This window comes from Pieris rapae, chromosome 11 (assembly GCF_905147795.1).
Source record: "Pieris rapae chromosome 11, ilPieRapa1.1, whole genome shotgun sequence".
Lineage (NCBI taxonomy): Eukaryota > Metazoa > Arthropoda > Insecta > Lepidoptera > Pieridae > Pieris > Pieris rapae.
Genome location: NC_059519.1, coordinates 6,014,201 through 6,027,673, shown reverse-complemented (window position 1 = coordinate 6,027,673; position 13,473 = coordinate 6,014,201). Strand labels below are relative to the sequence as shown.

The following is a 13,473-nucleotide window of genomic DNA, read 5'->3' as shown; positions in this document are numbered from 1 at the left end:
ACAATATAAATTAAGACTATTGTAGATTAGTTAAGGATTTATTCTAAGAGCTTCTTTTCGCAGCTTCAACTAAGTATATTATGACATTTTTTTGCAACCATTTTACCAATAATTAGTCATTATATTTCAAAATACAATTTACCCAATATACATTAGCTAAATCGGGGGCACGACATTAATCTGGCGGTCACGCTTTTTTGCTCCACTTTTTTTTTAACTAGGGGAAAATGCATTGCGCATACCTCCCCTGTGCTCCCAATAACTTAACCCTACGAAGACGTTCATTTTTCCATGCGACGAATAGAATGCAATCTCTTCGATCTTTATACCCATAATTGATAATCAATATAAACCAAATAAGTAGTAAATAAAACCGTACAAATAATATTAAAATATACATGTTTATGTTTAAAACAAATCACATAGTTTTTTAATTATTTTAAAAACTATTGAAAGTTAAAATATTAAATAGGATATTGTCACAATTGAACTGAAAAACTAAAAAAAATTTTTGAAATAAAAAAATAATTAATTTTAATTTAGGGTCCTTCAAGAAAAGAGCGTACCAATTCTTAAAAGGCCGGCAACGCACATTGGCGGCGGTATCACTTTACATCAGGTGAGCCTCCTGCCCGTTTGCCCCCTGTTCTATATAAAAAAAAGAAGTCTATCTCAGATGGTCAAAAATGGATTAAGATAGGATATTGGGTATGGACGTTATGGAACAAATAAATACATATATATACAGATACATTTTTACAAGTTATGTTTTCGATATTACATTGTGTTTATTCCAGATAAAAATATAAAAGTCATCATGGGTCTGTTTCACAATGTATGGATAAAGTACCAAATAGCAATGCAACACATAAATTATTCGAAAGATAAAAGTTGCGAAGAAATTTCGCGTACCTGACAGTCCTGAAACGCAACAATAGTGTTTATCCTACCAATTAGTAATAAATAGCTTATTTGGAACTTCTCCGGACATTATGAAACAGACCCTTACGGTGCTAATTATTAAATTTCAATTTTAATAATTTTATACTCAGTCCCATACAAAAGGTGGTATCTTTTGTATGGGACTGACGACATCGTTAAGGAGGCTAGCTCCCAGAGGGTACAGATAGGAATGAGGAAATGGAGAACGCCTATATCCAGAAATGGATCAAGTAAAAAGGCTGACAATGAAGAACTTTTAAATTGTATGTAGTATGTACGATGTACTGAATAATTAAAAAAAGTAAATTTACATGTATATATACAAATAACTAATAGTATAGTGGCCAATTTTGTTCCGGCGTTATTATTGCGTATTTTATACTAAGACATGTTATCGCATACTTTTTTGTTGGTATTAATGTACTTTCAAAACCATTAGTCACTACATTATTCACATCACTAGAGCAAAGTGTTGGTCAGTAGTCAAATATTTCCTCTTTATAACTACTTACTGTAGACTTCAATCCTTCCTCTTTATGTAACACAGGGTAAACGGGTAGGAGGCTCATCTCATGTTTAATGATACCGCCGCCCATGGAGACTGACATTGCTAGTGAGCTTGCAAGTGCGTTGCGTTTAAGAATTGATACGCTATTTTCTTTTAAAAAAAATACGTTTATTTTGGAACATAAGATCATCTAGGTATCACTTATTCCACGTCAATCAATTCGAACTTGTAGGCATCCCTACTCATCGGCAAAGAAGACAGAGGGTGTAGGTCGAGAGAAAAAGCCGGCGTAAAAAACTCTCGGTACTCTTTTAAAAAAGCAAATCATCAAACAATATTTAAAACAAATATATCAAATTAATTAGAGGTTCTTGAAGGACCCTAAGTTGAATTGGTTCGGAAATACAATGGTGGGCAGCTGGTTCCACATAGTGCGACATAAACTATCTTAAGAAACGCTCAGTTGTGGAACGACGGACGTCGAGCTAATACGGGTGGAATTTCGTATTTTGTCTTAACGTCCGATGGAACTCATCTGCAAGTAATAATCATAACACCTCTTCAATCACTACGTGGTAAATGCGGTAGAAGATGCAGAGAGACCTGACATCGCTACGCAACGAAATGGGATCAAGTCGCTCGGAAAGTCTGAAAGACTGGTCGTCTACGTTACAAATAAATCTATAAAACTATATACGTATAACATCAACCGATGTCAGAATCAACGTATGTATGTAGCACATATAAATATTTAAAACTATAAAAATCTTAATAAATGTTTTACATTTTTATTTGTCTCAGTATTTCAATTTATGAAAATATCCTTAATTAAAACTCTAGTTAATTTTTACTTTAACAACATTTACACTGTCATTGTAAAAGTCGAAATATACTACCTCTTAATACTTTTAGAGTTCTCACGAAATAGTAATAAAGATATATTAACGTATAAAAATTCGTGCCCACTGGTCGACGTACGTGCATAATTCTGCCTCTAGAGACATAGGTATAGTAGAATCAGTATTTTTGTTATAAAAACGCTACTTTTTACCGACTGGCTCTAAGATTAGGTTTAATAATACGTACAATTAATAATTACAAACTTATGGAGCCTAAATATAACATCTTTTCAAACTGCCCTATGCAGAAACAAAAAAATATTCTTATAGTGCATTAATAGTTTTTTGCTTGCGCTTGTTTTATATAAAAATAATAATCATATATCGTGGAGTTGTAACACTGTCTTATATTGGATACTGTAACGATCAAAATAGGCCCTACTACTATGGTTTTACACTGTGCATATGGTGTTCAATTTGGCACGTCGCCAACGTGTCAGGTGCCACGCTACACTGCCTATTATAACGGTTTTATCACAGAGGAGATAATTGCGAATTCATATATTTATTGCAACGCATACATTGTACTAATAAATTAAATTTTAACGTTGTTATTCAATCATTACGTAGATTACATATTAACAATTCATTGAGGTAACAAATATAAAGGGAATTATAAATCCATCAAACTAGTGCTTTAGGAGGTTTTAGTTTGAGGTTTGTGCTTTAGTTTTAGGAGGAGATGTGATACAATACGGTTTAAAAGACTTTCGTTTCTGGAAGAACCTTTCAGTCGGGGAAAAAGCCTCAGAGCTTATACTTAGTAGCTTTATCTGTGAAGATTTATAATCGGCAATGGCAGTACAGGACCTAGTATGACTGCTTTAATACACCAAAAAAATACGCATTCACCACATCGATACGAATCTTAATCCTAATCCGAATCCGATTCCTTATTCTAATGCTAAGAACCTTCACTCAATTTTATAACTGGCTTCGAAATCTGTGGGAAGGAAAAGATGCCTCTGGAGTGAGGGAGGAGGATGTTTAGACGAAAGGTCTGCATGTATTAAAACTGATGGGATTATGACAATTATTATATAATTTTTATTTAAGAGTATCAATGAACGATACAAGAAATGATGGAGTTTCGGGAACCAGTTCTATTTGTCTTGAACTGGATTTTTTTAAATTTGAAAGTAAAGTTATGGTCTGGTGTCGGTGTAGGTGGTCAGGTGAAAGAACGCTGTGAATATTTTAGTGTCTTTGTGTATCTTTGTTTTATGTATTGTTAATCCTCGGATTGTAATAAAACAGTTTTAACATAAGTCACAAGTTACTTATCCATGCAATATAGATATTATGCACTCCGCGATGACTCCGCGATTATAAATAGCACCAAATAAAAACACTTAAAATAGGATAACAAAATAGAAATAAACATCTGCTCAAAAATGCATCAATAAAAGAACTATGGATAAGCAAGCGCAAAGAAAAAATAGCTTTAAATAAAAAACGTAATCCTGATTCGAAGTAGGTATTTAGTAGGTATCTAACCTTGGGGGAGTGTATTTTTTAATACACTCCCCCAAGGTTAGAAATGGCACGTCTTAGGGAAGTGCTGAAATACAGTCTTTTAGGGACTGCTACCACATACATGCCTTTGTTCTATTTCTCCAACTTACTCTGATAAATATAAATTCGATTTATTATTTAGAGCATAAATTATGTCTTTCGATAAATTTTAAGCAACGTGTCCCCGCATTTTCTCAGCTAATTAGCGGCTTACTGCAGCGGAAAAAACGCCGACCGTAATTTTTCATTTAAGCTGTGATTAAACAACGCAAAAAAATTTGAAGAGAAAAATTTATTGAATTATAATTTTATGTGTTGAAACTGAAATCTTGTTACCCTCTAGTCTACAGGCACTTAGCAGATATTCTATTTTATCGAAATTAGTAGTATGAATGATAGTTAGAATTAGTTATACATTATTTAAATTTTCGTGCAAATTTCATTCAAATTTAGTTTGATGAAGTCAGCTACAAGTAGGAAACTACTTTTTCGACACTGAAGGCTCTTGTCGCGCACCACCACTACGGAACCAGCTTCTCCCAGTCCTTCAAAAAAAAGAGTTTACCAAATGTGTTGATGTTGTTACCATGAGTTTACATGGACATCTTTTAACATCAAGTGAGCCTATTGCCCCTTCTAGAAACACTTGTAAGAAATAGTTGGATAAGGCTTTTTTAGAATTTAAAGTGCCTGGTTATTTTGTACCTAAAATTTAATATATTAAATTAATTAGTAAAAAAGGATTGTTTATAAAAGTAAAGTATTATATACATTATATATGTATAATAATGTATATTATCTGTTTGTATTTAAAGAATGCTTACGCTTTCCTAGATATGGCAATTTAATATTATTAATATTTAGAAGCGTACTGGAGCATATTTTGCGGATTTTCACAGGACATCCTCAGGGGATGCAGGCTTAGTCTGTCTACGTACTTGGCAACTTAGATGCATACTCCGAATTAGTTCATAAATATGCAATACAATCGGTATTACAAATAAAGTATTACGACGTTTCAAATTATGTATGTCTCATTTCCTACGGTACGATCCTCAAAGCTCCCATCATAGCGAAAAACGATTATCGTTATTATTAAAGATTGAGCCTGCTCAATTCTGAATTACAGATTAATTGAATGACGAACGATGTCTCCTTCAGGGAAATATTATATATTTTGTACTACACTGATCAAAGCTTGTTGAAGCTACATCAAGTGGCTAGCATGTATACAGTGTGGTGGTTTTAATGGTCAGAAAGGTAATAAGGTAAGGTAAGATGGTAGGGTTAATCACACGTCCGTCGCGCTCAAGAACCCGAATGGTACGGAATAGAATTGGTAAAGCATGTGAGGTTGTCAGCTCGCAATATCCCATCGTGTCAAAGTCGAAGTATTCTGCAGGCCATCGTCCCTTCCCATCAAAAATGACAACAGTGGATGTAGTCAGCACACAAAACTTATATAGTAGATATTAAACAGGAAAGGTAGGAAATAGGACTTTAAAAACAAAATACTATCGAGACAAACAATCATCTAATTCGGGACAGACGTTACACAGCATAACACATACGCCATAATTCATAAAAACTGAATCTGTGTTCATTACCATTTTCCTCCTATCCTGTATCCGTCAATGTGTATTTACGCTATGATAAAAATAATCATTTTATTTACCTTGTAGGCCAGTATAATTCAGACGGCGTCGGGCGCTCGACCAGATAAGACGTGTTGCCGGTTGAGCGCTGCGAGCGAGTGAGCGTGAAAATATTGCGTTGAGTACGCGTATTAATTAGTGAGTGTTTTAAAAATGTCGGTAGGCGTTAGCTACCGTCATTTATTAATGAAGGTGAATTAGTTGGAAAACTATTGTTGTTTTCCTTGTGTTATACCACACAATTATTAAAAATGGAAGACTTACAAATGAGTGACGGAACCCGGGAGATGACAGGTTCAGACACGGAAACAGAGGAGACACAATGGAGAAAAACTATCCAAGTTGCTACTGTAGGCTTGAGTAAGGCACGTGAAGCATTAAAAGCGACACAGGAATCAGATGTACAGGAAGAATCTTCGGTGGAGGAAATAAAGGAATGGGTTTTTCGACTTTCTGAAAGAATTGGCGTGCTTGCATTAAAATCGGGAAACACAAAACCAAAGTATGTAAAGGAAATGAAAGCAGCAGCGAGGGATATCAAAGAATTAGCTACATATCTTCCTCTACAAAATCAATCGGAGGAAGTTATTCGCCTAAAAGCGAAGTATACTGGGGTAAAGATGCGCTTGGAGGAATCAAAGAAAGAGATAGAGGTACTTAAGAAGGAGCTTCTAGCCCGGTCTGATAATGGTGCTGAAGGGCTAACGGAGGTTTTAAAATCATTTGGGAAAGATCTGAAAAGCGAAATTATGCATTCAACTGAGGAACTTTTGAAGAAAAAATTGGCGAATATAGAAAATAGGCTTTTACCTAAACAGTTAAAGTCGAAGTCGGACCAAACAGTAGTTGATCAATCGATAAAGACGTTGGATCTACAGACCTCACCGGAGGGAACTACACGCCCAGGTTGTTGGGCTAGTGTTGTTTCGAGGAAAGTAAATAAAAAGAAAGTGCAACATGAGGCGATCCCACCCAAAGGAGGGGCATTGCTCACTGTACCCCGGTCAGCAGCAGTACTAGTGACATTAGAAAAGGAAGCTGAGGAAAATGGTGTTACATATGCTGAGGTTATTAAGAAAGCAAGGAAGAGTGTAGCTTTACCTGAGTTAGGCATAAGTCACATAAACATCAGGCGGGCAGCTGCAGGTGGGCGTCTTATTGAAATAGAAGGCGAGGCATATAAAGAAAAGGCAGATTTACTCGCCAGTAAATTAAAAGCTGCGCTTCTTACAATGGCGAGAGTTAGTAGGCCAGAAAAAATGGTGTGTCTCAGGGTTAAAGGCCTTGACGATGCAGTTACTGCCGAGGACGTAATTGCTGCCCTGTCGAAAAAGGCAAACTGCGCAGCAGATTTAATAAGGTGTAAAGACATTGAAAGGCGATACAGAATAAGAAGTGTGCTTGTTCATTGCCCAGTTGCAATAGCAAAAATAATTCTTGAAGGAGAGTGCATAATAGGATGGAGTTTGGTGGAGGTAGTTCTTTTAAAAGTACCCCCATTGCGCTGTTATAAATGTTTGGAATTAGGACACACACGTTCGTCATGTACATCCACGGAGGACCGTAGCAATGTGTGCTATAGGTGCGGAAAAGCTGGACACAAATCTGTCAGATGTGACGAAGCACCACATTGTGTTATATGTGCAAGCGAGAACATGGTGGCGAATCACGTGTTAGGTGCAAGAAATTGCAACCCTACTGCAAAGACTTCTCAGGTGATGTCAATGTAATGGAAGATGGTTGCTACAGCAGCCAGTCACGGGGTCTCTTGGTAGAATGCTTACGCGAGCCCAAGTTACCCCAACAGTGACTTGATTGGTGGGAGGGGTTTAGTGGGTAGGGCTTTTAGAGCGAGTCCCACACTCTGTGCGGAAGTGCATTCCCCTCAATAAACAAAAAAAAAAAAAAAAGGCCAGTATAATTAAGTGAAATATTTTTTTAATATAATAATCTTTATTTATTTTCTCACAAAACTTCATACATGATAAGTTACAACTATTTATTAATGTATGTAAATAATTGTCATTCTTCTTTTGAGGGATAAATTATTGTCATTATAGTCAGAAATAAACAATAATTCAATTTTAGTTTGTGATCTCAAGTAGGCTCTTTTCCGCAATCGTACTTCGGGGTCATTCGTTTGTTTTCTGTAAAATAATATTATTTAAAGTACCCAAAATGTAGAGTGAAGTTGTTCAGATCGTCAACAGCCTTAGTGGTTGTTGTGTAATCAAAAAGTTTTCAACTAGCCTCATTATGCAGTCTCCCAAAAGCGTAATGGCAAGAATAAATTAAAGCAACTTATGCTACGACATCTTTTATTGTCGTATGGAGACTAGTTTTTATTTGACTTTAAAATACGCATCAGCTTTTCCTACAGTTTATGTATAATAATAAAACTCAGGAAATAAATATGTGCATGTAACACAAATAATAGTATATGAAAAAGAGTGATGTTGCTTTACATCCAAACTCTGTCGGCTTATCGAAGATGACCACAATACAAAATAACGAAGGTAGTCGAAGAAAGAGGCTTACAGAAAATGAGCTTATGTTTTGAAATCATAAAGCAAGCTTGTGATGATAAGGTTACATCGACTTTCGACGTATGCCGTAGGTTTTAATCAAGATTTCAAACTATAATATACCAAAAAAACCGCACAATTTAAAGAAGTGAAAATGGCGTAGTACAGACGACTTTATCACTAATTAATGATCACCTTTCCGATACGAAGGGTCGATCGCTTATGAATAAATTACTTTGTATTTATGCGTCTATAAAAACGCCAAAAATCTGTCAATTTACGTTTACATTGTTTAGCTATATTAAGAAAAAAAAGCAAGCATCACCATCTTAAATTAATGACGTATAATTAGAACATCTTTTATCGCTTTTAAAACTTATATTACTAAATCACCGTGTTATATGAGTATATTATGCATGTGTGTACTTTAAACACGTAATGAACCTTTTCAAATAAAGTATTAGATGGCGTAAAAATAACAAGCGTCTTCATTATATGTTGCTTGAAGGAGATGCGATTATTTTCGTAGTTATAAAAATATTGAGCACTTATAATGAGGCCAGCAAACTTTCTGTATCCGAGAATCGTAGCGTTTAATACAACGATATTTCTAGATAACAAGTGCAATTTAATTTTAAAAAATACCTATAGTAATATAAAAACAAGTTTTTTAAATTCTTTCGTCTCATATATCAATCAGTTCCGTGACAATGAATAAATATATCGACGGAAAAAATATATCCTAAGAAGAGAACGATATAGAATATTTAATTCTAAGTTAGTGAGTTCGCGGTGCGTGGCATGGTGCCATGTCAAGCAGTTTAGTTCAACAAAGCCGTTTATATGAAATAAGTATAAATAGAAATCATTTTAGGGTGCGATGAATCAAGCTTGTGATTAGTGCGATCTCCAATGTAATACGTGACGTTGCAGATGTATGAGATGTTGAAAACCTTGTTGTTTTCTGTAAGGAGAGTGTGTTTGAAATTTAAGCTTTATCCGAGAGACAGAGACCGAGAATTAGTTGAAAGAAAAATGGTCTGAGAAACAAATGCATGAACGCTTAATTATTTTCTTTAAAAATAGACGTCCAGTAAAGTCCTCACAAAATGAATACTAATCTAAAAGTAAAATAGTGATAAATATACTAAAATTGAACAAACGCACAATGTCAATAGTCGGAACAAACGCAGGCTGCAATTTCCCCGTATTAGTAAAGTTAGTCATTATTTTTTGGGAGAAGGGATACTCTTTTTTAATAAATCCCAGAGGATCTTTTAACTCTGCCTTTTAAAAATTTAAGAAATGTATTAAAGAATAGGCTTACAAAGTTAGCGATTATCTAGTTGATAAAAGGGTCTGGGACTAGTGCTGGGCAGGCTACTTCTAATTAATTTGCTTTATTTGTTTTATATGTTGTAGTATTGTTTGATGATTTGCTTTTTTAAAAGAGTATCGAGAGTTTTTTACACCGGCTTTTTCTTTCAGCCAATCAATTAATTTTAATCAAGTTATTTAATACGTAATGAAGATACATATAATTACGTATTATGTAATGATATTCTGTACAAACAGTTTCACATCATTTTTAAACATAGTGTTGTCTTTTATTAATATAACTTTTACAGATTTAAAGAAAAACTTTTTGAACGGATTAAAGTTATGTAAAAGATGTAGGATATAGGGATGTATCTAAAGGATGTTGCTGCAGAAATTGGTCACGGTGTCCTCCATTTTCGCGAATGGAGGAAACCGTGAGCAATTATGTATAAAAAATAATAAGTTTACAATAATACATAACTTTAATCCGTTAAAAAAGTGTTTTCTTTAAATCATTTTTAAACCTACTCTGTGTGAAAAACACGACAACTTTTACTTTATTAAAGATGAACTTTAATAAAGTAAAAGTTGATATAATTAGTACACAGAACAGCTTTAATTTCTAAAGCCAAGTCTTATACAAATTTAAACTGTACTTGTTTGTATTATATATTTAAATCACTCCTATTATTAACTCCTATTATCAAAATGGAAAGTTCATAACCATTACTGAGAGTCCCACCTGCAAACTGTATAGCGGAGGTTCCATTTGTCGAATTAGAGCGAGGTAGTTTACCGGACAGCCTCAAAGCCTTTCAATAAGCCTGTGATGAAATGGACTTTATTCTGTTTTATTTCAGAAGCTAATATTTTAGTGAGGAAATTAATATATTTGCCTTCATTGAAGATTACATACTTATCTTACGTATAAAATAAACATCGTTATATATTTCTAAATAAATATTTTGAAATGAATTTATTATGTGATTATTAGTACAGTATATTTATAATAATAAATTATCACCATTGCTACATAAACACAATAAGAATAATATTAGAGAAAAAGATTTGTCATTTTTCAAAACTATACAACACTAGAAAACTGCATTTCGTCAATGAAACGAATTACTAACTTGTATCCGGAAAGTTAAGGAGGCATTTTTGTGGTTTTAAACTTTTACGCAGTTTCCGTGAACTCCAAGAGTTAACTTTTTATTGTTTTTAAATAGTTCTTTGTAAGGCAAAAGACAGTTTGGTAAAAAAAAAACATTTTTAGCTTTAATTTAAAGCTGGGTTTTAATATTGACTATTGAGTAGTCATTTAAATAACCATAATCCCTTAATATTACTCCGAGTGTGACTTGTAACTAACAACTCTTCAAGGTTTTAGCATAATATATTCATCACAAATATTAATTATGGTATATTTCAATTTTGTAAAACAAAATACTTATATCATATCTTTTAAAAGTCAGTAATGTACTTGCAAGCTTTCTAATAGTGTGTTCATGGGTATGTCACAGGTCTTACCTGTTCGTACTGTTCTACATATAAAAATCAAGTATCTGAAGGAAACCATCATTTATTTCGTGAGATCATAAGTATCCTGAATAAGTAATGTTATTTTAATGATCAATTATTATCGTTAGTTTTATAAACCAGTGCTTTATCCGTTAATTGATTAATACGCTTAATTTTACGTTAATTTAAATTATGTAATCATACCAACAGTCAAAAATTGTAAATAGAATACTAAAATAACTATTTAATTAAAACGAGTGAATAGTGTTGATATGAAAAGCTGAAGTCCAAACAACTGATTTACATAATACTACTTTGAGGGTTTCTATATGAGTAGGCTGTTTAAACACGAGCGTTATGCAATTATAAAATCTTTCTCTTGTCATATATACGCATATAAAAACAAATAATTATGTTTAAGACAAACCTAAGTAATGCAATATGAAGACGTTAAAGTTCAGCCAATATATTTGAATTACACATTAACATAAGAACATCTTAGTTGATTATTTACGTTATTCAAACATTTCTCATATACAGGAGGCAAACGGACAGTATCACCTAATGTTAAGTCCGCCGCCCATGGAAACACATGCCAGAAGGCTCGTAAGGCATGGAGGATGGCAAGAGTTGGTAGGGCTATTTTCAGTAAGGACCCTTAGTCAAATTGGTTGGGAAATACTTCAGTAAGCAGCTGGTTCCACATAAGTGGTACGCAGCAAGATCTGTCTTAATTGACGCTCAGTTGTGGAACAACGTCGAGGCGATACAGATGGTATTTTGTATTCTGACTCGATGTCCGAAAATAAAAAAATAAAAGTCTCGTGATAAAAATACAGTTTTGTTACATTTGCCTCCCATTCGTTGGACAGATGACCTGGTAAGGGTGGAGGAAAGCGTAGGGGAGAATCCAGCAGTGAATGTCAACATGCTGTAACAAGGATTTTTAAAGGCGTTAAAATTGTAAAATAAATAATACTAATATTAATGTATGAATTTTGTCATAATGTTTTCTCAGAAAACTAGTTTACCAAGTCTTAATTAAAGATCATTCTTTAATAAACATTTGTATGAAGTGTAATTGATATCCACTAAAAGCGCTGTTTGTATTCAACCTAAGTATTATTTTAGTCTATACGAAGTGTTGAGGCTTAACACGAGACGTAATGAATCCCATCACCAGACACTGAGATTCATTACAAACTTCTAGCTAAATTAATGAAGGTAGAAAATAAATTATATATTCACATTTTTTGTAAATAATTCTTACTTTGATTTAATAAAGGGTTTTTTTACTTCAACAAAAATATTGATTTATAATTGAGATATCGACTTTACCAATCGTTTAAACACAGAGTTGAATTTGTATGATATGTTAATTTGGCGACGCGAAGAACATCGCAAGGAAAACAGAAAACAAAACTTTTTATTTGTGTTCTGTATTAAAGACGCCGAGAGGAAGAGAGATTGATATTTAATCGAATTAGATGTTTAGCAAATCAAATTTAATATTCTAAACTTACATTTATGTAATTACAATTTCAAAAAAAGCTGTATATTTATTTGCTCAGATGAGTGTTGTCAGTTTGTCTATGGTATATTTAGCCTATAAAGAGCCACCAAGTATACAACGCATGACGTATAATACAAGCTTAATTAATATTGTTTAAGCTGCTTATAAACAATTGCTAATTACATTACGCTCAGTAATAACACCTGTGTACTAATTAAATCAAATAGCTATCTAATACCAGCCAAGTCGATCTAGATATGATCTCTTATTTTTGTGTTAGGAATAAAAATGCACACATCCCACTTTAATCGATTAAATGTTGTAATGATAATGACAAGCCTGTTCGTACCAAAAAAAACATTTCAGTAAAAAAATATTCTAAACCAACAAGTACTTGTAATTTGTCACTAGATCTGGTTATATATTTCCGAATATTATGTTTCCTTTGCCTAACGCACACCGTCGAATTTTTAAGTCTAAAGCAAGCCAGTTTCCTCACGATGTTTCCTTTACCGTTTGAGCGAATGTTAAATGCTCACATATAAAGAAATTCCATTGGTACACAGCTGGGGATAAAACCTACAACCTCTGAGTTGAGAGTCGCACACTGAAGCCATTAAGCCAACTAAACTAAATGAATTAAATTTTCATAGAACAACGCTGTTAACTCATGCTCATACAGTGATGTTGAACGTTGTGACGATAAGAAGGCTCTACCAGAAGGCTTTACAAGAAGGCAGGCAGACAGACACTTAGGAAGTAAGCAAAGTAAGTAAAATTATAACGTCTCCTAGGGTTTACTATGGTAAACTATTGCAATTGAATATCTAAAAGAATACTTTATTGTTGTAAATTATCTATAAATAACGCTAAAATTATTTATAAAATATCAAAAACATTTCCATATGAAAATATCATTTTTCCTTATCAGAATCTATCTAGCTAAGTTTCATAATCGCAGCTTCGTTCTATTTGCTTTATAGTTGGCACTCTCAGGTCATGTTATAGTTTAATTATACTTTTAATTTTTCTCTAATCTATCTATTGTCAGGCGTATAAAATTAAAATGTATGAG

The 13,473-nt window shown here is 33.5% G+C and overlaps 1 protein-coding gene across 1 annotated transcript; it reads left to right on the top strand.

Annotated features, from left to right (window-relative positions):
- The first annotated feature begins 5,770 nt into the window (after nt 1-5,770).
- Nucleotides 5,771-13,174, top strand: LOC123689539. The gene is made up of 2 exons (XM_045629969.1): nt 5,771-7,234; nt 13,052-13,174. The coding sequence occupies exons 1-2, from the start codon at nt 5,771-5,773 to the stop codon at nt 13,172-13,174; spliced, it is 1,587 nt and encodes a 528-aa protein (XP_045485925.1).
- The last annotated feature ends 299 nt before the right edge of the window (nt 13,175-13,473 follow it).

Bases quoted from the DNA above. Each gene is read 5' to 3' on its own strand.
- LOC123689539 (XM_045629969.1), top strand. From the start codon at position 5,771: ATGGAAGACTTACAAATGAGTGACGGAACCCGGGAGATGACAGGTTCA. The intron at 7,235-13,051 runs GTGATGTCAATG...AAATTTTCATAG, and splicing joins CTACTGCAAAGACTTCTCAG to AACAACGCTGTTAACTCATG.